Source organism: Lepus europaeus, chromosome X, assembly GCF_033115175.1.
Source record: "Lepus europaeus isolate LE1 chromosome X, mLepTim1.pri, whole genome shotgun sequence".
Taxonomy (NCBI): domain Eukaryota; kingdom Metazoa; phylum Chordata; class Mammalia; order Lagomorpha; family Leporidae; genus Lepus; species Lepus europaeus.
Window position 1 is genome coordinate 116,694,832 of NC_084850.1, and position 25,998 is coordinate 116,720,829.

Sequence of the window (25,998 nt, forward strand, 5' to 3'; positions counted from 1 at the left end):
CCTTGCCATTTTAATAGCATGATTTATAACCATTGAAATAATAGTTTTATTTCTTACCTCTTCTGCTTTAAAAGGAATTTGAGATGGTTTAGTAGGCATGCCTCAAAGAAGCAAACATCATAATCTTAATTTTGTGCTTATAAAAAGAAATTTGCCCTACTTAAGTATGATTTGTTTTCCAACCTTGATTTTCATCTCTATTGCATAGTTGCACTTGTGGCAAGCATGATGGGATTTTCTCAAAGTTAAATAAAAAAAAATTGATCTTTTATGTAGCTAGCTTCACTACTTCAGTTAGTGTGTATTCCAGACTTCGAGTTCATAATGTGTTTAGTGACCCGGAACTTCAAAAGCCAAGTTTAGCACAATGCAATCACTTCAAACCTACATAAGATAGCGGTTACACTTCCAGTGTCATTACAGAGACAGAGTTCAAAACTTGAGAATTTGGATTTGTCAAGTTCCTTGGTGTTTTACTTCCAGGATGTTTTGAGATTTCACTTAGGAAACAGCAACTCAGATGATAAATTGAATCTCAAATATAATACAAGAGTATAAAATTGCACTATAAGCTCTTAAACAACAAATAGGCCACCATTTCATTCTTTGTAACGCTTTTTGGCCATTTTCACAGCCATTCAATTAAACACTGAGTTACATAACTTGTGATATTAATTATTTTTCAAAAGTTTACACTATTCTGAAATTGAATTACTGGATATACCATGTTGCTTTTATGTATTTTAAACAAGCAGCTATGTATATAGACCATAAGGCTAATCTTTCATATTCTTTGGAAATATTCTCTGTGACAAATAGTTGTGCACAGAGAAAATACTCTTAGTAGATGCACTTGTACAGAAGTGAGGAAGGCAATACTGGGCAGAGGGAGAGGCTGACTTACCTTGTAGTTGCTATTGAGGCTTCAGCCAATCTGAACAAGGATCCTAGAGCTAGGTGTTCCTTCAGTTTTCCCACATTGAGTCAAGTGAGCAGGAACCTTTATCAATGCACTCGCCAGGAATGGGGCCCCAGAGGAGAGGCAGCTGTGATCCATTGGTGGTCATTATTAGCACTATCTACAGTGTGGGTCATGGACTCTAGGAAACACTCCAGTGGAGTACTACAATGTCTTTCAGAAAGGTATTTGAACTCAGAAAGTATAAACTAGAATGGTTCTTTCCCAGGAGCTCAGAGGAAGGGGAAAATGAGAAGTATTTGGAGTTGGAGTTTTGCAATATTCAAAAGTTCTAGAGGTCTGTAGTACAATGAGGTGCATATAGTTAACACTATGCTTAAGTTAATAGTGTGCTGAAGCATATTCTGCTTACACAACAAAAGTTGTAAGAAGGATTTAAAGTAAGAGTAGTAAAGACATAAAATAAATTGATCATTTTCCATTGAGTCTTAATATATCAGAACCATTCTGGTTTGTGGGAAGGTATTGATTATGGTATTAAAAAATCTTTTACATTCCATAATACGGAAGGAAAAGAGAAATCCAACACTGTGCCTGGTTTATGAATTCTCTTTTTGTAGCTGTGATTTAAAAAATAGCATTTACCATCTTAACCATTTTCAGTTGTACAGCATAGTAGTGTTAACTATACATTCTTTATTGTGCACAAGATCTCTCTAGAATTTTTTCATGTTGTAAAACCAAAACTCTAAAAAGCTCCTATCCTCCCCATCTCCCCATGCCCTAGCAATGACCATTCTACTGTTTGTAGATCTGACTACTTTAGATTTCTCATGTAAGTGGTACCATGCATTGTTTGCATTATTTGATTTTTGTGACTAGATTATTTCATTTATCATAGTATCTTCCAGGTACACCCATGTTGTAGGATATAAAAGGACCTCTTTCCTTTTAGTTAATTAATTTTTAATTGTATGTATATACTACTTTTATCCATTCTGGTTATTTCAATCTCAGTTGCCGTTAATAATCATGCAATTAATATGAATGTGCGGATATTTTCAAGATCTTATTTGAAATTCTTTTGAATATATACCCAGTAGTGACATTGCTAAATCAGTTGTCTATTTTTAATTTTTTGACAACCGTCTGTACTGTTTTTCACAGTACACACCATTTTTACATTCTAATCAATGTACAAAGGCTAACATTTTCATCAATGTTGTACAGTGTTGTAATTTCTCCATATCTTTGACAATATTTGTTACGATTTGTTTTCTAATCGTGATCATCCTAAGAAGTGTGAGATATTATTTCATTGTGGCTTTAGTTTGTGTTTGCCCAATTATTAGTGATGTTAAACACAAATTCTGCTTTTCAGCCATTTGTGTATTTTCTCTGGAAAAATATGTGCTCAAGTCCTTTACTCGCTTACAAATCAACTTGATTTTCATGAATTCACTTTTTAATACTCACCTCTGAGCTTTTTAAAAATAGAATTCTCAGAACCTTTTATATACTACATGTTGATCTTGGAAAATATTTTAACTTTTCCAAATTTAGTTTCCTATTCTGTAAGTTGGTAGTAATGGTATGCTCCCTGATCACAAGCAGAGTAAAGAACCATTAGGGAAAACAACATTAAAAATGCACTTCTGTACTCTTCAAATTTCTGTGCAGAGTATTGTTATCAATTCAGACCAAAAGACTCTACACTTGAAGACTGTTTAATACTGCTTCATTTACTTTGAAGTTAATGATTCCTGTATTTTCTGCCTGATGAATCTCTACCTCGAAACTCTTAAGCTCTGAATGTATATATCTAAGTCTATCTATCTGTATCTATATAGATTACACTTAAGGGCTCTGCTTAGTACATTAACCTCATTCTAATCATGACAATAACAAATGTTGGTTGCCTACCATATGTCAGATACTGAGTTTTCTGAGGAAGAAAAAGAAAGATTCTTAAGGCTTGTGAGGGCTGGCACATCTTAGAGCATCTTCTTCAACAAATAACTTTAAAAACTTACTGCTAATTATTTTCATTAATAGCGCAAAATTTAGCTCACCCAAACAAATATGAGACTCATTTAGATTAATTCTGTAGGATGAACAGCTTATCTCTTTTTGCTAGTGCTTAATTGCAAAATATTATCTCCAATATTTGGGTAAGAGCAACTCTATTAAAAACAAACAAATAAGCAAGGCAAAAACAGAATGGATTCTTTAAGAATTTTTAAGGTACTAAAAATTTTGGTAGAATAATTGTGCATTTTCTATACTGAGAACTTATGCAATGTTTTTAGCTGATTATGCCCAAATGGTTATATGAATTTTATTTTGCTATCACTTTAATCATTGTTGATCACCCTTCATGAATAGCATAGCCTTTATTGTGGTTTCTTCTGGCTTTTCTTCCTTTATACTCAACACTGGACTGCCTACTTGGCTCGAATTGTTAAATTCTGTACTTTGTGCAGATGCAAAGTTTTAATGGCATTAGTAGGAAGTTTCTACTAAACATATTGCTATCTTAAAATATCCTGTAAATTCTGGCTGCCTGGTTTACATGCATCATAGAATGACTGAATCTTCCATTCTCTTCTTCTATACTTTAGGTTGAAGACTTTTCCAGCTATGTTCTTTCTGCTGGCTCAGCAGGGCTTTTTTATTATTATTATTATTTCTGTGGCAATTGGAGGGGCATCTTAAATCGTGCATGTGTCTAATAGCTTAAAAATGGCTGCTTTCTCAGTTACCTATTGCTGTATAGAATGCTACCCCCAAATGTAATGCCTTAAAATAAGGATCATTTATTTAGTTCATGATTCTTGGATCTTCTTAAAGCAGGCCTCATCTGGGTGATTCCTTTGCCGGTCTCAGCTGGGCTCATTAACGTATTCATGGTCAGCTGTTAGTTGATGCCCTCACTCATGTGTCTGGTAGTTGTTAGTTTTTCGCTGAGACAATGTGGGTGACAGGGTTACTTGCCTGTCATGGATCAGAAGGCTAGGATAGTTCATATAGTGGCAGAAGAGTTCTAAGCACAGCACAATGCCCATGGATTTTTTCTTGCTTATGTCATGTTTGCTAACATGTGATTGACCGAAACAAATCATTAGGCCAATCCATATTAAAGGGATGGAGAAACAATTCAACTCTGAAATATCTCATTACAAAAGTATAGATGCTGCAAGGGAAGGACTCTGTGGACACTGAATCTCCACCAGAGGGGCTGTCATTTCTGTCACAAGACATTTTCAATACAATATTACTTAGTATTTTTGGCAGTGATAGGTTTGTGTATTTTCTGTTTATTTAATACCTAGAATAAAGATCTCTATACTCCTGAGGAATGAAAATGCACAAGCATGCTGAGTAGATACATAAACTGTACATACACAGAGATGGACAGGAGAGAGAAATAGAGACAGGGAGAACAGGAGTGAGGGGAGAATCCGAAATTCCTTTTCATTGATTATTTCTCAAGTAGAGCCATTGTTTCTCCCATCAGAGGCCATTTTGTAATTTTGGTGCCACCTTTGGTTGTCACAGTTAGAAGGGTGCTCTGGCCAGGGATACTGATAAACAATCCTGATTGTATAATGAACAGGACAGTTTCTCACACTACAAATATTTCCTGAATCAAAATGTCAGTAGTGCTGGGGCTGAGAAAGCCTGCTTTTTCCTGAATGTGTGTAGGATGAATTCATGTAATATGAGTTGTGAAAGGTCATACAGAAGATGAAAACTAAAAAAGACAATTCAAGGATTATTTCCTCAAGTTAGTGAAGGAAGGCAGTTGGGTTGAAGATATGCCTCAAGAAAAATATTTAAGTTGTGGGAGAAAGCTAGATATACTTGACTGTTATAATCCATAGGTTTATGGCTAGATCAAGTGATTTTCTCTACCAAATTAGAATGCATCTTATATTTTGTGGGTACTATATGTTATAAACTATAGGCCTTAGAGTAAAAACTATTAGAGTGCTTAATAAATCTTCCATATTGAGAGTGAGATGTAGGAAAGGTTCCTCGGTATCGGAGATGCTTAGAAGTGCAGGTAGTAATTAAGCATACCCTCTTGACATTATCACTTCTTAAAATGAAATTCTGAGCAAGTTACTTTGCCTCATTAAAAAGGGAACAATATGTACCCTGAAGATTTGTTAATAGATGCAAAACAAAACAGGATATATAAGGAACTCTGCCTGACACATAGGGATTTTGGAGTAAATGATGATGGTCCTGGTAGTGTTGGTGTTAATAGCTCTTCCTTCCTTTTAACATCACATATTTCTTAGTGTTATTATATTAGTAATAGCAAAGAATCAATTTAAAAATACTAGAGTAACATCACTGAACTTGAAAAGTCCATGACTCCCACATCTAAAAACTTTGCTTTCCTAAAATCCAAAAGTACCCTTAGTTACGATGAATGGTTGATACCCAGTTCTCTAGTTCCTGCCCCTGTGTAGCACAGGCCGTTCTGATGCTAACATATGAAAAATTGATGATAGTGGAGTCGTACATTTTATTTACTCGAGAGCGATGGAAAAGAACACAGACAAAATGAATGTTTATGTTTTCCTAACATTTGCTTTTCATTTTCCAACTTGTACCTACAGACTACAAATATTTAGAGAGAAGAGGTGAGGCTCTTTCTTGCCTGCACACAATAGAGTGTACTGACTTTGGAATCCAAACTTTGTTTCCATTTTTTTGGTTTTTTAAAAATATTTATTTATTTGAGAGGTAGAGTTACAGACAGAGACAGAGAGAAAGGTCTTCTTCCGTTGGTTCATTCCCCAAGGGCCGCAAAGGCCAGAGCTGCATATATGCAAAGCCAGGAGTCAGGTGCTTCTTCCTGGTCTTCCATGTGGGTGCAGGGGCCCAAGCACTTACACTGCTTTCCCAGGCCACAGCAGAGAGCTGGATTGGAAGAGGAACAGCCGGGACTCTAATCTGTGCCCATATGTGATGCTGGCGCCGCAGGCAGAGGATTAACCTACTGAGCCACAGCGCCGGCCCCTATAATTTTATTAACAAGCCTTCTTGAACTCACATCTTTCACTGAGCCATATATCATCCTTTAAAATATTTAGAAAGAAAACATTTCTCAATTTGCTTACATGGATGAGAGCTATTTTATCTATTGGTGAGATCAATAAAGCTAATGATTTTTTCCTATCTCCCATAGCATTAAACAGTAATGCCATTTGACCACAGATACCAGCAATATCTTTTGTTGACATGGAATGGTGAGGAGGAAAGGAATATTTAACAGCACCCTTTTCGATATTCCTTCATATAATTGTTAGTGTGATTCCAATGGCTTATCATTTCCCAAACTGACATTTTTCAAATATAAAAGTAAAGCAAACAACAGAAGTTATCCCCATTCATACAACAAAGCTAAAAATAGAATATGTGCCTCTTGCTTTCTTAGCAACTAGAGGAGACCTGTGGATTACAGGGGAAAAAAACTGTGTGTAAGTACTTCAAAGAAATATGCCAAGTACATTGTGTGTGTGTGTGTGTGTGTTTAAAAGATTTAGTAGCTCCTTTAAAGCTCTAAGTAAAGCTGTTAGTCTGACTCATCATGTACCCCTGAAACCAATTAAATTTTTAGATGAGAAGAATATTCTTCAAACACTTTTGAAAAAATAAGAGTTCCTTCCTAAAGCCAACACCTTTTAATTAACAAAATACTCATAGAAAAGCTGTGGTTTACAATAGTTTATTACACCTACTGTTATTCATGATACTATTTCGGTGTGCCAAACTCAATTCATTTCAGCTATTTTGGGCTTGACTTGCCTTTTTGTTTAACCCTGAAAGGAAAATCATAATTCTTGGTAGTCATTGAATTTTTTTGAAGAATGCATGAGTATGCTATAATGATGAATAGCAAGACTATCCAGGTTTGTTTTCTCTCTCTCAATCTCTTTTGCTCTTACCTCGCTCTCCCTGTCACAGCCCTCCCTCCTTCCTTCCTTCTATGCCTCTGTTTTCCCACATCTTGTCCGTGTGTGTGTGTGCGCGTGTGTGTGTGTGTCTGACTACCTGACTGAAATGTATACACCATGATACATGTGATTGTGACGTGAAGTGACTGAACAGGGAGACACCAGCGTCTGTGGCTGGAGGGACAGTAAATAGCGTGACACCAGACGAACTCTTTTCCTTCAGAATCCCATGCCGGAAGACACACTTCCTGATCAGACTTGAGAAAAATACCCTTGGTCTCCACAGTGCCTAAAGAAGCTGTGATCTGAAACAGACCATCCCAGGGCCAGCTCCTTAGGACCACAGGAGCTAAGGCAAGGGGCAGACATTCAGGCAAGCTGATCAGAGTGCAGGGAATTAAATGGGGAGCACAGAAAAGGATCCCTGCCAGTTACTTGGGGAGAACTGGAAACTCACCTTAGAACATGATGTTGAAAAGTCCGTGAAGCAGTTTATAGATCCTAACTACTTAGCTAAGCAAGACTATGGGTTCAGGAATAGCTGTTTGTCACAGTGATTAAGTTTGGCTGCTTGGGATTCCTCCATCCCCATATCCAACTGACTGCATTTCAGTGCTGGCTATGCTCCTTATCCCAGCTTCCTGCTAATGTGCTCCTTAGAAGGCACCAGGAGATAGGACCTGTACCTGATTTCACACCCCTAATGTGGGAAACCTGGAAGGAGGTTCTGCTCTGCCCACTTCCCAGCTGGGTGTTTGGGGAGTGAACAGATGAATGACAAACCTGGCTGTGCCCTACCTGCTCTCTGCATATGTGTCTCTGAAAGAAAATGAAAACAAATAAATGTGTTAAATAAAGAAAAATGGGCTTGTATTGCAAAATGAAGCATTCTTGGTTTAAATCACCTCAACAGATCCTTTATTTTTTAAAATAGTTACTGTATCACTGCCTGGTCCTTACAGTCGAGTCTGTTGCTCACTCTGGACAAGACCACAAGAACTGTCCCTGGAAAGATCTAACCAATCCACATGTTACCTAAGGAAGTGATTTATATATGTGTCTAGTAACATGAAATAACAAAAAAGAAAAAGCCTCTTTTTAGATACTGTGGGGCAGTGGGTTAAGCCACTGCCTGCAAGGCTGACATCCTATATGAGCACCAGTGGTTCCACCCCAATCCAACTCCCTGCTAGTGTGCCTGAGAAAGCAGTGGAAGATGATCCAAGTACTTGGGCCCCTGCAACCCCTCTGGGAGACCTGGATGAAGCTCCTGGTTTAGGCCTGTCCCAGCCCCAGCTGTTCTAGCCATTTGGGGAGTGAACCAGCAGATGGAAGATCATTGTCTCTCCCTCTCTCTCTCTGTCCCTGCCTTTCAAATAAAAAAATCTTTTGAAATTTTTTGATAAAAAAAAAATCTTCCCTGAAACCCACAGTTTCTTATTTAAGAATTGCTCTTAATTATTATCTGTTATCCTCAACGCATATATAAAAAGAGTCTTTTCAATAAATGGAGCTAAGTAAGCTAGATTTTCACATGCAAAAGAATGTTAACCCTATTCCATAAAAAAAAAAACCTCAAATTGGTTAAAAGACCTAAATATAAGAAGAGAAACTATGAGACAGCCAGAAGAAAACATAGGGGAAAAGCTCCTGGATATTGGCCTTAGCAATGAATTTTTAGATATCACACCAAAAGCTCATGCAACAAATACAAAAATAAATAAATCTATGACAGTACATCAAACTAAAACCCTTAAAAATCTTCTAACCCTTATAACAAGACAAAGGAGATGATCAACAGAATTAAACGGCAGCCTACAGAATGGGGCAAAAATTGCAAACCACATTATCTGACAGGTTAATATCCAAAATTTTCGAAGAACTAATACAACCTAGTAGTGCAAGAAAAAACTGATGAAAAAGTGATCAAAAACCAAAACAGACATTTCTCCAAAGAAAATGTAAAAATAGTCTACAGGTATCTATCTGGGAAAGTGCTCAATATCATTAATTATTGGGGAAATGTGAATGAAAACCACCAAATGATAGTCCCTAGATCTCTTGGATGGCTCAAAGTCAAAAAATGATAAATGTTGGCGAAGGATTAGAGAAAAGGGAATTCTTGTACATTCTTGGTGGGAATATAAATTATTGCTGCCATTATAGAGAACAGTATGGAGGTTCCTCAAAAAATTAAAGAATTACTATGTGACCCAGAAAGCCCTCTTCTGGGCATATACCCAAAGGAAATGAGATCATTGCTTTGTAAAGATATCTGCTCTCCCATGCTGACTCCCAGGTTGCACCATTGCACATAATGATAGCCTGGATATGGAAATGACCTAAGTGTCCATCAATTAATAAATGGAGAAAGAAGCTAGGGTATATATACACAATGAAATATGAATGCTGGAAAAAGAATGTGTGCTTGACTTTTGCCACAACATGGAGGAGAATGGAGGACATGATGGTCAGAAAAATGAGCTAGACTTTGAAAGCAAAAGATCTCATTTACATGTGGACTCTTTAAAAAATGAAATATACAGAGATAGAGAACAAAACAGTCATTATCGGGGAAGAGTGGGTGGGAAGAAATGGGAGATGGAAGTAAGTAAGTCTAGAGAGCTAGTGTACAAGATAAGGGCTATATTAAGGAAACTGTAGCATACACAGGGATCCATGATAAATGAATAGATTGTAGCTACTCTTGCCACTAAAAGTCAGGAAGGGGATTCTCTGAGATGATGGATATGTTAATGTGTCTAGCTGTAGTGACCTTTATACCATCTACATGCTTCCCATAACACATGGTGTATAGCTTAAATATACACAATAGAATTTAACAAACTCTAAATCCTAACAGTGGTGCAATGTTTTGTTCTTCCTAGTGATAATTACATTTAAACAAGAAAATGTTAAACACTGTGAAGTCTGTAGAACACAGAAGAATGGTATGATTCTATGACTATCTCTTGTGGAGACCTTTTAGTTACATACTTGGTCTTCCAAAGAGCACAGAAATCCAGAGTTGGGATGTTAAATGAGCTTTTGTTTGGTGGAAGGAGAGAAAGGATTTCAAGAAGTATAGAGAGCACAAGCAAAGACCCAAAAGTGAGAATTGACATGTGCTAACTGGAGAGTACAGAATAGAGCAAGAGGCCAGGAATGAAGGGCTGGGAGGATGGAGGGAGATGAGTCTGGAGTATGGACTCTGGCCAGGCAGAGCTACGGTGAGCACAGCCTAGAGTGCCAGTCTAAAGTAGAAAATCTGGAGCTGCTAGGCATTGGCTGGGCAGCAGACGAAACAGGAGAAATGTAAAACCCACTGAGTGTACCTGCTGTCCGAACAAAACTGGGAGATGCCTTACATGTTTTGTGTTGTAAAATCCTGCGAGGTTGGTGCCATTTTCTCTGTTACGTAGGTGAAGACTCTAAAGCTCAGAGATGTTTAGTTTAGCAAGCATGGTATAATCCTTGATGTCATGACATCTGCAATCTCCGAGTAGATTACTGTCCAAGATTGTGTATCTGAGAAATGGAAGACTAGCCAGTCAGGAAGGAAATACAATTACAATGGCCTTTCTATAGGGGAATGAATGGATACTCAGTGAGAATGGGTTACTTGCATGAAGTTCCATAGCTAAGACATGGCAGAGTAGGGAATGAAATACCACAGTCTAGCCCTATAAAGTCTCTGTCTCCTGTTCCAGGATGCTTCCCTCCCTTTTCCCCTTCGACTGAAAAATGTGTTGGGGGAGCACGCGCAAATGCTTCAGTTTCTCTCTTTCAAATCTGACCTTCCATTGCCTACCTCAAGCAGTGGTTTCACTCTCTTCTTTTCTCCTGAAAAGAGTCAAAATAGCCTACATAGCAATAGCTACTGTGTGCTCTGTGTTCTAGACTTCATGAAACAGCCTTTTAGGTTATCGTTAACTTTCATGATTCACTGTGAGTAGAAAACCTATAGGGTTCCTAAAAAGGTGACTGGGCATAGGCTTGCATCATCTGTTTCATTCATTTACTCAGAGAATAGAAATTGAGTGCCTACTTTATTTGAGGACCTGTGTGAGATACACGGGATCGAGCGGGGCACACGTGGGTTCCCCGCCCTTTGAGCCAGTTTAGAGATGTCCTCAGATGCCCAAGGCTGGAGGAAAGGAGAGGAGAAATCAGTGGCCTGCTGCACAGGTGGCTGCATTGCGCCACCTCTCCACCCTCCTCTGAATCTGTCACAGCTGCTTTTTTTTAATAATATTTGCTCCCTTTTTTTCCTCATTGAGCAATTTCGTAATATCCTCTAATGTCCTTTTTAATGCTTTATAATCATCTTGAATCATTCTCCCTTGAGTCCTAAGCCCTGGTCTGTCTTTTCAATAAGGCTTTCTTTTTTTTTTATTCAAAAGTACTTTTTAAGGAACTATGATCTGCTTGTTAAAGTCTGATAAGCCTATGCATTCTCATCCCTCATTACGCTGAAATTTAACATGACGTGGGCATTTCTACTTCATTAAGTACTTCTTTGTTGATCAGATGTAGTTCTAGAGGGAGAAAAATTCTTTCTCCTCTCACTTAAGGGTCAAATTTTGAATGAGTCATGTTTAAAAAAAAAAAAAGCACAATTCTGACACTTCACTAACCTAGAAATCCTCCCAGACTGTTGAATGTTGCCTCAGTACCCCTCCATTTTAAGAGTTTGTCCATGTCTTGCAGTCAGACTGATGTTCTGCGATTCGTGCCAACAGTGCTATTTTAATTTAGCTCTCTTCTCATCCTTACTCATGCATCTGCTCTCTGGAATCCCTCTGAAGATGTCTAGCTCTTGCTAATTCCCATGCTGTTTCTTCCTGGCCTAGAAAAAAGAATGGTACTTCTGCTTTAGGTTATGTTTCATTCTTTCCAAAAAGAGCCTCAGAGTAGTAAGATATCTCTAAGAACTGAAAATTCTTTTTAAAAATCTTTATTTAGGAACCACTGTTGGGAAGCAGAGACGTTGGTAACCCATATCAGATTGCCTGTTGGAGTCCCGGGTGTTCTGCTTCCTGTCCAGCCCCCTGCTAATACACCTGGAAAAGCAATAAAAGATGACCCAAGTACTTGGGACCTTGCCACCCACATGAGAGACCAAGATGGAGTTCCCAGCACCTGGCTTTGGCCTGGACCAGTCCTAGCCATTGCAGCCATTTGCAGAGTAAGCTAGTGGATAGAAGATTCTTTATCGCTCTCTCGCTCTCACTCTTTCAAATAATTAAACAAAATCATTTAAAAATGAATAAATTTTTACCTGCTTACCTGAGAGGCCAAGAGACGGAGTATTCCCACCCACTTGTTTACTCTCCAAATGCCTAGAATAGCAGAAGGTGGGCTGGAGCCCAAGGCAGTAGCTGTGAACTCAATCCAGGTCCCCCAGTTAGGTGGTACGAACCCAATTGCTTGAGCCATCATCACTGCTTCCCACAGTCTGCTCTAGCATAAAACTGGAGTCAGGTGCCAGAGCCGAGACCCAAATGCAGGCACTCCGTTATGGGATGTGTGATTCTTAATTGGTGTCTTAACTGCTAGGTTAAACACTTAACACCAAAATTACTTCTTTATTGATCCAGTATTGTCTCCCACTCATTACTTCTTGGCAGTAGTTTTTATTCCATCTGACTCCTCAACAAACAGTTTGATTTTCTTTCGACCCTATTCAAGATGAATTCTTCCATCCATGGGAACTTCTTGGTGTGTCTCAGAAGCTTGAGAGACGAGAAGCATTCTTCCACCCCTCTCGTCATCTTTTCTAATGAAGAGACAACCTTAAAAGTCGATTCAGGGGCTGCGGTGGAGCCAGGGGTTAAGCCGAAGCTGGAACTTGCAACATCAGCATCCCTTATCAGAGCACAATTTGAGTCCTGCCTGCTCCACTTCCCATCCATGTGCCTGGGAAAGCAGTTGAGAGTGGGGCAAGCACTGGCCCCTGCACCCGTGTGAGAGATCTGGATGGAATTCCAGTGTCCCGGATTCAGCCTGGCCCCACTGGGCCATTGGCAGTCACCTGGGGAGTGAACCAGCAGATGGAAGATCTCTTTCCCTCTCCCCTCTCCTCTCTCCTCACTTCCTTTCACCCTGTGTGTGAAGTAAATAAATCAGTCTTTTTCTTTTTAGTAGAAACAGTAACAGAGCCGTGAGAATTACTATGGCCACTGCAAAATGAAAATCCCTTGTGGTCTAGGCCTCTGAGGTCTCCCACTGAGCTGTCTTTTACAGCTTTCCCTGAAAACCTCACTTCGGAACTGTACTCCAATATCCACTTGCTACCAACCTCCTGCTTCTATTATGCTCCTGAGGCTGTTCTCTATAAAGCAGATTAGGCAGTCCCTGCACTGCGCACACAGCCCTGGTCACCCAGCTGTGGACTGTTAGTCACTATCTGCTCACACCAGCCAGGGCAGCCAGGCAGTACAGAGCCGCACGCAGACCTGTGAGTTTTGCCCAAATAGTTCCCATTCGCAACTCTTCCTCCAATTGCTCACCCTATTTGTTCATCCCTGTGTTTTCTTTTTAGCGAGTCGTTTATAAAAAACAGTAACACCTGACATTATTGATGACCTGCAAGTATCAGGCACAGTGCTAGTAATACTGTTGTGAAGATGATAAGGTGGCTGTTAATTTGACAGTGTGGTTGCTTGTATTAGTCACAGAATCAACTCACCCACCCTATGTGACATGTGCCCTATTATTATTCTTTGTTTACTGAGAAGAGAAAAAGATCCTGAAATTCCTCAGCCAGAAAGCAGAATTCTCTATCAGGGATTTCCGCTCCAGCATTTCAGATCCTAACCATTACTAAGTAGTGTCTTGCACTACAGCGCTTAACACTATCAGCATCAAGATTCTTAATGGCCCTGAAGCAGTGCTTCATATCCAAATAGAAAAACTTGGTGAGCTGACATTGTCCATAAACAGAGTACCTTGGGTTTTCTTCAGTACTAGCTACTTAACTATCCATCTGAAAGAACAGGAAAAAAAAAATACATTAAGCTGATCCCAGTATGAAATACAGAGCTAAAACAAGAACATTTTATTGACTTTTATTTCCCTAGGGTCCACCTCCAAAGTAATCCACTTCTTATTCAAGGAAATTGGAATTCAGAAATAAGATCCTATTCAACCTTTAGTTTTGCCTTTTTGTGTTTGTTGAATAAAACAAATTAGGTAATACTCATTCACCTGAAAAGCTCTGACTACTTCTGTCTTCTTTACCAATTTCACATTCTATGTAATTGTTATTTAGAAGGTTTATTTAAATTAAATTATGTGTCTAGGTATGAGAATAAGCAAAATTACTTCGTAGGATGTTGTTAAACGTGCATTAACAAAGTTTTCTCAAGTTTCCTAACATGTATTAGCATATAAAGTAACTATATTTTTAGAAGCAAGTATAATGTCATAAATAATAGTTTGGCTCAGATTGTAGCCCTCCAATTACAATTGATTTGTTGTTACTGAAATTGGCCTTTTAGTTTATGTTTCTAATTTTTCTCTTTTTTTCTTTTTTTCCTTTTTGTAAAAAAAAAATATTTTAGCTCCTAGTCAGACTGTTACTCTGGTGACACAAACTGTGGTTACCAAGGAAATCACCCTCTCCGAACTAGAAATGCCATCTTCCTTGTTGTTGGAGGTACCTGCTCTGGCAGATTTCAACCGTGCTTGGACAGAACTTACCGACTGGCTTTCTCTGTTTGATCGAGTTTTAAAATCGCAGCAAGTGATTGTGGGTGATCTTGAAGACATCAACGAGATGATCATCAAACAGAAGGTATGGTGAAAAGGATAAAAGCTGGCAGAACTATTTCTTGAGAGTGAAGATTTCCCACAGGCCAACTGAGCAGCCTAGACAATATCCCACCGGTTTTAGGCAGTTCTTTGTTGTTGTTGTCAGCAAACACACTACTTTGTCTTTTCTATTCAGCCCAAGTATGATTAAGAAAGTGAGTTAATGCAATTATCTGGAGTAGCCATAAATTAAAAAGGAAAAAAAGCACACAGCTTACAAGCATAGTTGGCTTAAATTCACTACAAAACTAGTATTTTTAAAATCTATTTTGTACCAAATAGCTCAGTGCAACTGTTGATATTGAAATTGTTTGTTTTGACACTACGCAGCCATAATGTATTGCAGAATCAAATATAATAATCTGGAGATTGGCTATTACCCACTCTTTGGAGTTGTTTGGCAATGTTCTTACTCCAGTGACAAGGAAGCTGAAAGTTAGCCGCAAATAAAAAAGAAAATGTAGTAAAGCATAAGATATTTAGAAATAGCCTAGATCTCACTATTGACAGTTTTGTGATGCCATAGCAAAGAAACATGTTTTAATAGAAATACTATATTTTTAGCCTCTTTAGAATCCTTTTGGTAAAAGCATGATATCATCTAGAAATATAAGAATTCATAAAGTAGTTTACCTGCCTAGAATAAATAGACTATCTTTCATATTTCTCAATAGATAAGGAAATAATTTTGAAAGTTTTATACACTATAGTCACTTCATTTGTAAAAGCTCTCAAGCCTTTCTAAAGAAATAGTAAATTGTGGTAAAGGTGCTTAGATATTACAGAACTAACCTTTGAAAAAACAAGACAGTCAAAGTGAGGGGAATTTCATTTATTAAAAGATTTATTAATTTTAAAGACAGAGAGAGAGAGAGATCAAAATCTTCCATTCTCTAGTTCACTCCCAAAATGGCTGCAATGGCTAGGGCCAGGCCAGTCCAAAGCCAAGAACCTGGGTGGCAAGGCCCAAGTATTTGGGCCATTCTTCCACTGCCTTCCCAGGCACATTAGCAGGAAGCTGGATTAGAAGTAGAGCAGCTGGGATTCAAACTGGTGCCCACATGGAATGGCAGCATCACAGGTCACAACTTCACCTACTGTACCATAACACCAGCCCCAGGAATTTTTTTAAAATGAACTTTAGCAGTTTACTGAGAACAAAAAGAATTTGATATCAAACAACTTGATTTTAAAGTGACTATGACCTGTCTTTGACATTGGCAAGTAACATGATTGTGTTCAAGTCGTTCTCTGGATCTTGGTTTCCTATTCTTGGTACGAGGTTCCCAGGATGAAAATCTCATTGACTATGGAGGAACCTATATATGTGTGTGTATATAAAATATGTACATATTATGTGTATATGAAAGTTTGCTTTACTACTACATTATGACCAATAATTATAGCCATATTTTCCAGAAAAAGCAACCAAAGCTTGTAGACGTTGCACTCTTACTTAGTAGCAGAACAAGGATTCAATCCAAGTCTGTTAGAGTTTGAAGCCCAATTGTATATAATGCTTGCGGTATCTGCTGCTGAGTTAACACTTAGAGAACTATATGTATGAACTATAATATATATATATATACATATATATATATATCACACATAATAGTATTATATGAAAATGAGAATTCATTCCCACATATATATGCTATTTTGCCATTGAAATTATGGCTTCTTAGATGCTAGAGTGGAAGAGGAAGCCCACACTCCCTTTTGATGGGTTTGTGAACATGACCTTTAGGGAAACCATTGACATGCTCACCAGTCTTCAGAGTTTTCCAAAAAAAATTGTTTTCAGAAGGAACAACTAATACAGTGCCTCTTCACAGAGATAGTCTTTAAGTATAAATCCAAAATTAGCTGAGAAAAGTTCAAGGGCCATGTCTGAGATCACAGAAGGCCAGGATGTCTAAAGATGAGTTTATGAAAATTTATATATAATAAATTTATAATATATGCCTTATACATTATATATGTATGTATATCTCTTGCTGAATAGTAAGAATGCTGTCCTGCTTCTTCCTTAGTAGAAACTAATTTGTGTTTATTATTCCAAAATGTTGGTCGCTCTTTTGGGAAGTACTATTTATCTTTTTCCTATATATATAACACCGAAGGAACTGGAATATTTTTCATCATGGTGGGAAAAAAAACTAATTTATGAAGATATTTTCAGTTTTTGATACTTATAACTTGAGTCACCAAATAGTAAACTGGCCCTAAATAATCAGTAAATATGTGTGGAGGGGAACAAGAAAAAGAGCTAAGTGTAGGAAGGATTTTATTATAATACCAGGAAATAAATATTTCCATTATGTAATTATTAAATAAAATAATCCCACCTTTAATGTATAAGATATGAGGTAATACTCCAAAAGGGCTAAATGCACTACAGAAATTCTAGCAACATCTACTTATTCATATCCTTAACAAGCTTTTATTGAGCTACTATTAAGTGCTTAGGAAATACAGAGTTGGGCAATACAGAAATGCAGAGGTTAAAGGATGAAGGGGGAAAAAAGCAATAAAAAATAACACTATAGAGATAAATTTTAGAATAATAACTAGCATATTTTTAGTACTTACGGTTATTAACATAAGGACTTCCTATGTATTATTTAATGCTCACAACAACAGTACTGTGAGGTAGATAAGGTCTGGTGAGGTTAAATAACCTTTTCAAGGAGGAAAGGGACAGTGAGAGAATTAGAAGCCAAATGGTATGGTGCCACCATCTCTACCCTTGAACTTGGTGATGTTCTTTCCAGACTTACTTCAGGAAAAACTATGCCAGGGAAGAGGACAGATGCTAGGAAGATCTTCCTGAAGAAAATGCTTAGGCCAAGCGTTAAAGACTGAGACCTTGAGCCTCGTGGGTACAGAGGCATGCCTCCCTTATTGGAGTGCCAGGGTTCAGTCTCCGGGTGTTCCTCCTGATTCCAGCTGCCTGCTAATGGGGGTTCTGGGAGACAAGAGCAATGACTCCAGTGATTGGATTCCTGCCACCCACGTGGAACATGTGGATCGAGTTCCCAGCTCCCAGCTTTAGCCCCATCCTAGCCATGGGGTGTTGTGGGCATTAGAGGAGTGAACCAGCTGATCGGAGCTTTGTCTTACTTCTTCTCAAATAAGTAAATTTTAAAAATGAATCGGCTAGGGGCCGGTGCCATGGCTCACTTGGTTAATCCTAGGCCTGTGGCGCCAACATCCCATATGGGCACCGGGTTCTAGTACCGGTTGCTCCTCTTCTAGTCCTGCTCTCTGCTGTGGCCCGGGAAGTCAGTGGAGGATGGCCCAAGTGCGTGGGCCCTGCACCCCATGGGAGACCAGGAGGAAGCACCTGGCTCCTGGCTTCGGATCGGCGCAGCACGCCGGCCGTGGCGGCCATTTGGGGGGTGAACCAATGGAAAGAAGACCTTCTCTCTGTCTCTCTCTCTCTCTCTCTCACTAACTCTGCATGTCAAATAAAAAAAAATCAGCTAGATGAAATGAGAATGTACATTCAGGCAGAGGGAATAGCCTGTCATTGTCACTGAGATGGCAAACAGAGTATATTACAGGAATTGTGGTTTCATAGGGCTGAAGTAGAAAGTATAAGATGAGGAAGCAAGTGAGGAGACTGAACAGAGAGGGGTGGGATTATACAATGGGAATCTTTGCTTGCTAGCAGGATTTTGATCATAGCCTGTAGGAGTTGATCACCAGAGAAGGGTTTTAAGCAGGATAGTAAAATCATTGAAGCAGTTTAGTTGTTCTTCAGTTAGGGTTCTCTAGATACAAGAAATATAAATCATTCTCTTACTTTTTGCTTGATGAAATAATCAATGTACAGGAATAATCAAGAAGACAACACGCCAAGGCTTAGGAAAAGAAATCTGAGCACGCGTGTGCGTCACATTAGCAGAACCTACTCTAGGCTTGCTGGGATAGTCTGTCTTTTCTGACCCATCTCACTTTGTTCAAAATGGACACTCTGAAAGAGAATCCAGTTCCCTTTGTTGAGGTCATACACCCATCTCTTGGATACAGGAAAGTAGACAACTTTGACTTAACACCTGTTCCTACACTTGTTCTTAGCCAAAAGGCTGAGAAATAATAAAAGCCTGCTCCTCCAAAGTCCCACAGAATTAGGGGGAGGTAATCCCCTACCCAAGGAATGGAGATCTGTTGCCAGTAGAAGAAAGCATGCTGAGCAGCCAATAGACAACCAAGTCATCTGAATTTAGTCAAGAATGTGCGGGCTAGGAAGGACAGATTAAATAAAGGATGAGACTTGTGGGAGGTGATCATCGTGACCTAAGCAAGCGGTTCATCTCCTTCAGTGTTGCAACATGGAGACCTGAAATAAAGGTCATTTGTGTACCAGAACTGATCATGTACATTTGTTTGACCTTTACACATCCAATAATTGGTTCTGAATACATGTAGATTGTTTCAGGGATAACGTGAATAAAATACGATAAGGAAGTTCCACTGTTAACAGAGAAGAGAATTTGAGGATTATAATTATTAACGACAAAGCAGTGGAAGTTAGATAAGATACCAAAAATCCCATGCCTCAACGAGTAGTTTTGAATTTGAGACAAAGATCAAACCTTAAATGTGCAATAGATGAAATACGGACGCCACAACAGGTATATGGACATGGCATTTGAATAAGCTAGCTTTTTAATGACTCTAGACTTTGAATTAAAAAATTGCTTATTTGCTAAAAAGTTTCTGCTCTCTATTAACATTAGCTTAATTAAATTCTTACTGTAAAAATGAGTAGCTGCTGTGGCTTAAAATGAAAATATTTTTTACTAAGTGAATCATACTAAGCAAAACATGGAAATCAAAAATTAAAATTTAGTCTTTAAAGTATTTTTAAATGTAGCTGTTTTAGAAGCTAAGCAACCCTACTGCGCAATTTCAGAGAGTGGATAATAAACCATTATGTTTTAGAGAAAGAGTTGTGAAATATGCTAATTAAACCTTTAAAAGTCAAACATACATGAGACTCCAGGTATATGTTCTAGAATCATGAATTAATATCTGTATGATATATAATTTCTAGTTTAGTGTCAGAGAAATCAGATTAAGAAATGCTTCTTCTACTTCATTACATTTTAAATGAAACGGCTCTGAAGCAAAGTTGTTTCAACAGTGATGAGCAGTTTTCTCTTTCTGACATAATTTGTGAGATGAAGGGAAAGATATGTCTAGAGTTTTTCACTGAGGAGAATTATTAAATAGGACTTTTGGGGAAATGAAATAGGAAAATGGGAGGAGGAAAAAGAAAAAAGGAAGGAGGGAGGAAAGGAAAGTAAGACAGGAAGAGGGAAGGAAGGATAGAGAGAGTCCCGAACTGTACATCTCCTCCCTCTCTTATTCCCGCTCTTAGATTTAACAGGGATCACTTTTCAGTTAAATTTAAACGACTAGGAATAATTGCGTGTTAGTTAAAAAGTTCAACCAATGGTATTAAGTAGAAAAAAAATACTAAAAGGAATAAAATAGTAAGTTGTTCCTTGACAGTCAGGACAAGGAATAATCAAGTCATTGTTTCCATAGTGTCTGTTTCACTTCTACAGGTTTCCTTTTTGGTGCTCGGTTAGTTGTCACTGATCAGGGAGAACATATGATATTTGTCCCTTTGGGACTGGCTTATTGCACTGAGCATAATGTTTTCCAGATTCCTCCATTTTGTTGCAAATGACTAAATTTCATTATTTTTTACTGCTGTATAGTATTCTATAGAGTACATATCCCATAATTTCTTTATCCAGTCTTCTGTTGATGGGCATTTAGGTTGATTCCATGCCTTAACTATTGTGAATTGAGCAGCAATAAACATTGAAATCCAGACAGCTCTTTTATTTGCCAATTTAATTTCCTTTGGGTAAATTCCAAGGAGTGGGATGGCTGGCTGGGTTGTATGGTACGGTTATATTCAGGTTTCTGAGGAATCTCCAGACTGACTTCCATAGTGGCTTAACCAGTTTGCATTCCCACCAACAGTGGGTTATTGCGCTTTTTCCCCCACATCCTCGCCAGCATCTGTTGTTGGTAGATTTCTGAATGTGAGCCATTCTAACTGGGGTGAGGTGAAACCTCATTGTGGTTTTGATTTGCATTTCCCTGATGGCTAGTGATCCTGAATACTGAATATTTTTTCATGTATCTTTTGGCCATTTGGATTTCCTCTTATGAAAAATGTCTATTTAGGTTGTTGGCCCATCTCTTAAGTGGGTTGTTTTGTTGTTGTGGAGTTTCTTGATCTCTTTGTAGATTCTGGTTAGTAATCCTTTATCAGTTGCATAATTTGCTAATATTTTCTCCCATTCTGTCAGTTGCCTCTTCACTTTCCTGAGTGTTTGTCTTGCAGTACAGAAACTTCTCAATTTGATGTAACCCGATTTGTTAATTCGGGCTTTGACTGCCTCTGCCTCTGGGGTCTTTTCCAAGAAGTTTTTGCCTGTGCCTATATCTTGCAGGATTTCAACGATGTTCTCTAATAATTTGATGGTGTTGGGTCATAGATTTAGATCTTTAACCCATGTTGAGTGGATTTTTGTGTAAGGTGTAAGGTAAGGGTCTTGCTTCATGCTTCTGCGTGTGGAAATCCAGTTTTTCCAAAACCATTTGTTGAATAGACTCTCCTTGCTCCAGGAATTGGATTTAGATCCTTGATCAAATATAAGTTGGCTGTAGATGTTTGGGTTGATTTCTGGTGTTTCTATTCTGTTCCATTGGTCTGTCCATCTGTTTCGGTAGCAGTACCTTGCAGTTTTGATTATAACTGCCCTGTAGTATATCCTGAAATCTGGTATTGTGATGCCTCCAGTTTTGCTTTTGTTGTACAAGATTGCTTTAGCTATTCGAGGTCTCTTGTTTCTCCATATGAATTTCAGCATCATGTTTTCCAGATCTGAGAAGAATGTCTTCGGTATTTTGATTGGTATTGCATTGAATCTATAAATTGCTTTTGGGAGAATGGATGTTTTGAAGATATTGAGTCTTCCAATCCATGAGCATGGAAGATTTTTCCAATTTTAGTATCCTCTTCTATTTCTTTCTTTAAGATTTTGTGATTCTCATCGTAGAGATCTTTGACGTCCTTGGTTAAGTTTATTCCAAGGTATTTGATTGTTTTTGTAGCTATTGTGAATGGGATTGATCTTAGAAGTTCTTCCTCAGCCGTGGCATTGCCTGTGTATACAAAGGCTGTTGATTTTTGTGCATTGATTTTATATCCTGCTACTTTGCCAAACTCTTCTATGAGTTCCAATAGTCTCTTAGTAGAGTTCTTTGGATTCCCTAAATAAAGAATCCTATCATCTGCAAAGAGGGATAGTTTGACTTCTTCCTTCCCAATTTGTATCCCTTTTATGTCTTTTTCTTGCCTCATGGCTCTGGCTAAGACTTCCAGTACTATATTGAATAGCAGTGGTGAGAGTGGGCATCCCTGTCTGGTACCAGATCTCAGTGGAAATGCTTCCAAAAATTTGGGGCCTTAAAGTCTGTAGTTGAAGTTGTAGTATATCAAAGTGTCAATTCTTCTTAATACCTTTTATGTTTGGGTAATGTTAGCTAATGTTAATGTTAATGTTAGGCTCATGTTGTGTTTTCTTGCTTTCCTTCATTAAGCAAATTGCCTTTGAAAACCCATGTTACAAAGCATGCTAGGGGCAGGCAGGGGACTACTAGAAAACAAAGTTGTAAAGAGACAATGGAGTAAGAGTTTGGATTTAAAGTTTCTTTCCTTGTGTAGGACAGTGAATAATTGAAAATGAAATAAGGCAGTGGTGACAGATCACTATTAGTAAAATGTATTTTTGTGCTTTTATTTACATTTTCTATATATAATACAGTTACATTAAAGTTGCATACTATACATGTATACAACTTTATATACTTTCTGAAGTACTCTCGTATACATTGTATATATAAAGTACTTGGACAAAGGGAATTGTAAGATAATGTATAATTTCTATGAATTTGTTAAAGACTGTCACTTATGTAATTAGTATATATATAGATACATAGATATAAACTGGAGTAGATGGACTGGCTTCTTAGGTCACAATGATCACCTCCCACAAGTCTCATCCTTTATTTAATCTGTCCTTCCTAGCCCGCACATTCTTGCCTAAATTCAGATGACTTTGTTGTCTATTGGCTGCTCAGCATGCTTTCTTCTACTGGCAACAGATCTCGATTCCTTGGGTAGGGGATTACCTCTCCCTAATTCTGTGGGACTTTGGAGGAGCAGGCTTTTATTATTTCTCAGCCTTTTGGCTAAGATCAAGCGTAGGAACAGGTGCTAAAGTATGTAAATACTACTTAATATTGTCTTTCCTCCCTGAAATACCTACTTTGGAGACCCCTTTAAAATATACTGACTGCCTTTTAAGGATTTTTGGCATATAACTCAGTTTTCATTCACTTATTAGTTATTTAACACTTCCTGGTTAAAGTGTTTCTGCCTATAGAGATTCAAAATAAGAATGGTATAGTTTCCAACTATAGAGTATATCCTCTATCAGGAAAGCATCAAGAGCACAAGGCAATCAATGCCACAAGACCAAAAATGCACTCTCATGTTTACAATAAACATGTCAGAATAAATGAATGAATCAGTCATTTTTTTCTTCTTGTAAATATTTGCCTGCCTTTCTCATAGAAAAGAAAACTAATCTATATTTCTCTTTCCAGGTGTCAATTTTTATTTGATAATCTAAAAGTTAAAATTGATTTTTTACATGTTTTAGTGTTTTGACATTTCATAAATTAAGCTAATTGATCAGTAATTACCAAGGTGATCATAGCCGCATTGTTTTTCAAAGAGAAGTGATTTTTGACTATGTTATGATGCTTTATGAATTCGTTAAATATATTACTAGAGTTTCTAGAGTTATTTGAGTCCATTTCTTTTTTTGCTATTAGATTTATGTAAATACTTTTAAATATAATTTTAGCAACTCATAAATGTTTCCAAGTTCCTTTATCTTTATATTTTGTGTGAATAAGTGGCATCATATTCAAGAATTACACATCTCCTATTATTAACTCAAGGGAAGGCTATATTCTGTATTTTTATCTCAGAAATAGAATGACTGATTTACCTGGCAACCTGGCACATTCTCCCTTCAGTATGAAAGCAAAATAAACTTTACAATAATAGATTTAACCCACCAATATAATTTTAATTTGTGTTCAATGTGTGCTAATGTGCCTAGAAGGCAGCAGATGATGGCTCAGGTGTTTGAGTTCCTGCCACCCACATGGGAGACCCAGATGGAGTTCCCAGCCACTGGCTTTGGCCTAACCCTGTCCTGGCTATTGTAGGTATTTAGAGAGTGAGCCAACAGAATATCTGTGTGTATGTGTGTGTGTGTGTGTGTCTGTCTCTCTGTCACTCTGCCTTTCAAATAAATAATTTTTAAAAAATAAAATTATTTTTAAATCCTCTAACTAGAACTAATAAATCTGTGGGGAAGGCTTGAGGCAAAAGCATATATAATTCTCTTCCCTTGTCTATAGTTTTGCTTCCTGTGGCCTGCAAATATTAAATGGAAAATTCCAGAAATCAATCATAAGTCTTAAATTGTGCACCATTTTGAGTAGCACGAGGATATCTCACACCATCCCTCTCTGTCCTGGGTGGGAGATGTCCCAGGTAACCATATCATCTACAGCATCCACCCATTAATAACCTGGTAGCCATCTCTGACATCAGATCTTCTGCTGAGATACCATAGTGCTTGTGTTGAAGTAACCCTTATTTCATTTTCATACAGCCCAAAGCCCAAGAGTAATGAGACTAGAAGTTCAGATATACCACAGAGAAGTGAAAATGTGCCGGTGCCGTGGCTCAACAGGCTAATCCTCCACCTTGTGGCGCCGGCACACCGGGTTCTAGTCCTGATCTGGGCGCCGGATTCTGTCCCGGTTGCCCTTCTTCCAGGCCAGCTCTCTGCTGTGGCCTGGGAAGGCAGTGGAGGATGGCCCAAGTCCTTGGGCCCTGCACCCGCATGGGGGACCAGGAGAAGCACCTGGCTCCTGGCTTCAGATCAGCGTGGTGCGCCGGCCGCAGCGGCCATTGGAGGGTGAACCAACGGCAAAGGAAGACCTTTCTCTCTGTCTCTCTCTCTCTCACTGTCCACTCTGCCTGTAAAAAAAAAAGTGAAAATGTTTCTTTTAAGTGACAAAGAGTTCTGAATAAAGAAAGAAAAAAATTATATGCTGAGGTTAAGATCTACAGCAAGATCAAATCTTCTAACCGTAAAATTGGGAAAGAAAAAGAAATCCGTGCTAGTTTTGTTTTCATACCTGTGAAAGTACAACAAACTTCATGAATTACCGTGGAAGGTAGTTAAGATGGAAAAGGCTTCCACTGGTGTCTTGCAGGGTTTCACTCATGGAAAAATGGAGACTACTGCAGATAAATTGAGTTGATTTTATACTACGAAACTGGAAAGAAGAAAGTAATTTACACTTAACTCCTTCATGTTTTTTCCTCCAGAACTATAGATAGAGGTGAGAGGAAAAATCATCTGAAGCTACTTCGTTGAGGCAGTAGTTTCATTTCATTTCATATTAACTGAAAGTCACATGAAGCTTCCACAGGTAGAACCAAAAGTGCCCATTGAGAAACTGAACACAGAAATCAGACTACCATTTTACCACATTCACACAAGTGCTGTTTTTTTATTTATTTTAATTTTTAATTTAAAATTTTAATTAGTTTATAACAGATTCCATGTGATTTGTAAATACAATTCCAAGAACATAATGATCTTCCCTTCCTCCCTCCCTCCCTCCCTCTCTCTCTTACCATCTTTCCTTCTCCCTTTATTTTTTTTTTTAGTTTTTAAAATAACAAAATTTTAAAAATACATTATAGTAAAAAGGCTTAATAATCCATCAAATAAGAAGCCTAACAAGTGAAAAGCAAAAGGACCCATTTAGTGGGAATACAGACAATGGAAATCAACAATAATTGGATGAAAAAAATGACCATTTCACCCATATATAGTAAATTTTAAAGTAATCACATTCATTAAAACTACAGTAGTATAACATTCTTAAACATGGGTTTGACAAAGTTATAAAACAAAGTTTTACAAAATGATACTTGGAGCAGTACTGATAGACACAAACATTTCCTTTTTCTGTCTTTTTTTTTTTTTTTTTTTTAGCTCCCACATAAAAGGGAGAACACATGGTATTTGTCTTTCTGTGTCTGGCTTATTTAACTCAACATGATGTCCTCCAGTTGCTTCCATTTTTTTAAAGCTATAT

The 25,998-nt window shown here is 38.0% G+C and overlaps 1 protein-coding gene across 9 annotated transcripts in view; it reads left to right on the forward strand.

Annotated features, from left to right (window-relative positions):
* DMD (dystrophin) overlaps positions 1-25,998 on the forward strand; it is a 2,142,101-nt gene that overhangs the window by 1,461,341 nt on the left and 654,762 nt on the right. For all 9 annotated transcript variants that reach the window (XM_062183372.1, XM_062183374.1, XM_062183379.1 and 6 more), the window contains one exon: positions 14,457-14,689. In XM_062183372.1, coding sequence (XP_062039356.1) covers positions 14,457-14,689 — 233 coding nt within the window. The remainder of the gene's footprint in view (positions 1-14,456; positions 14,690-25,998) is intronic.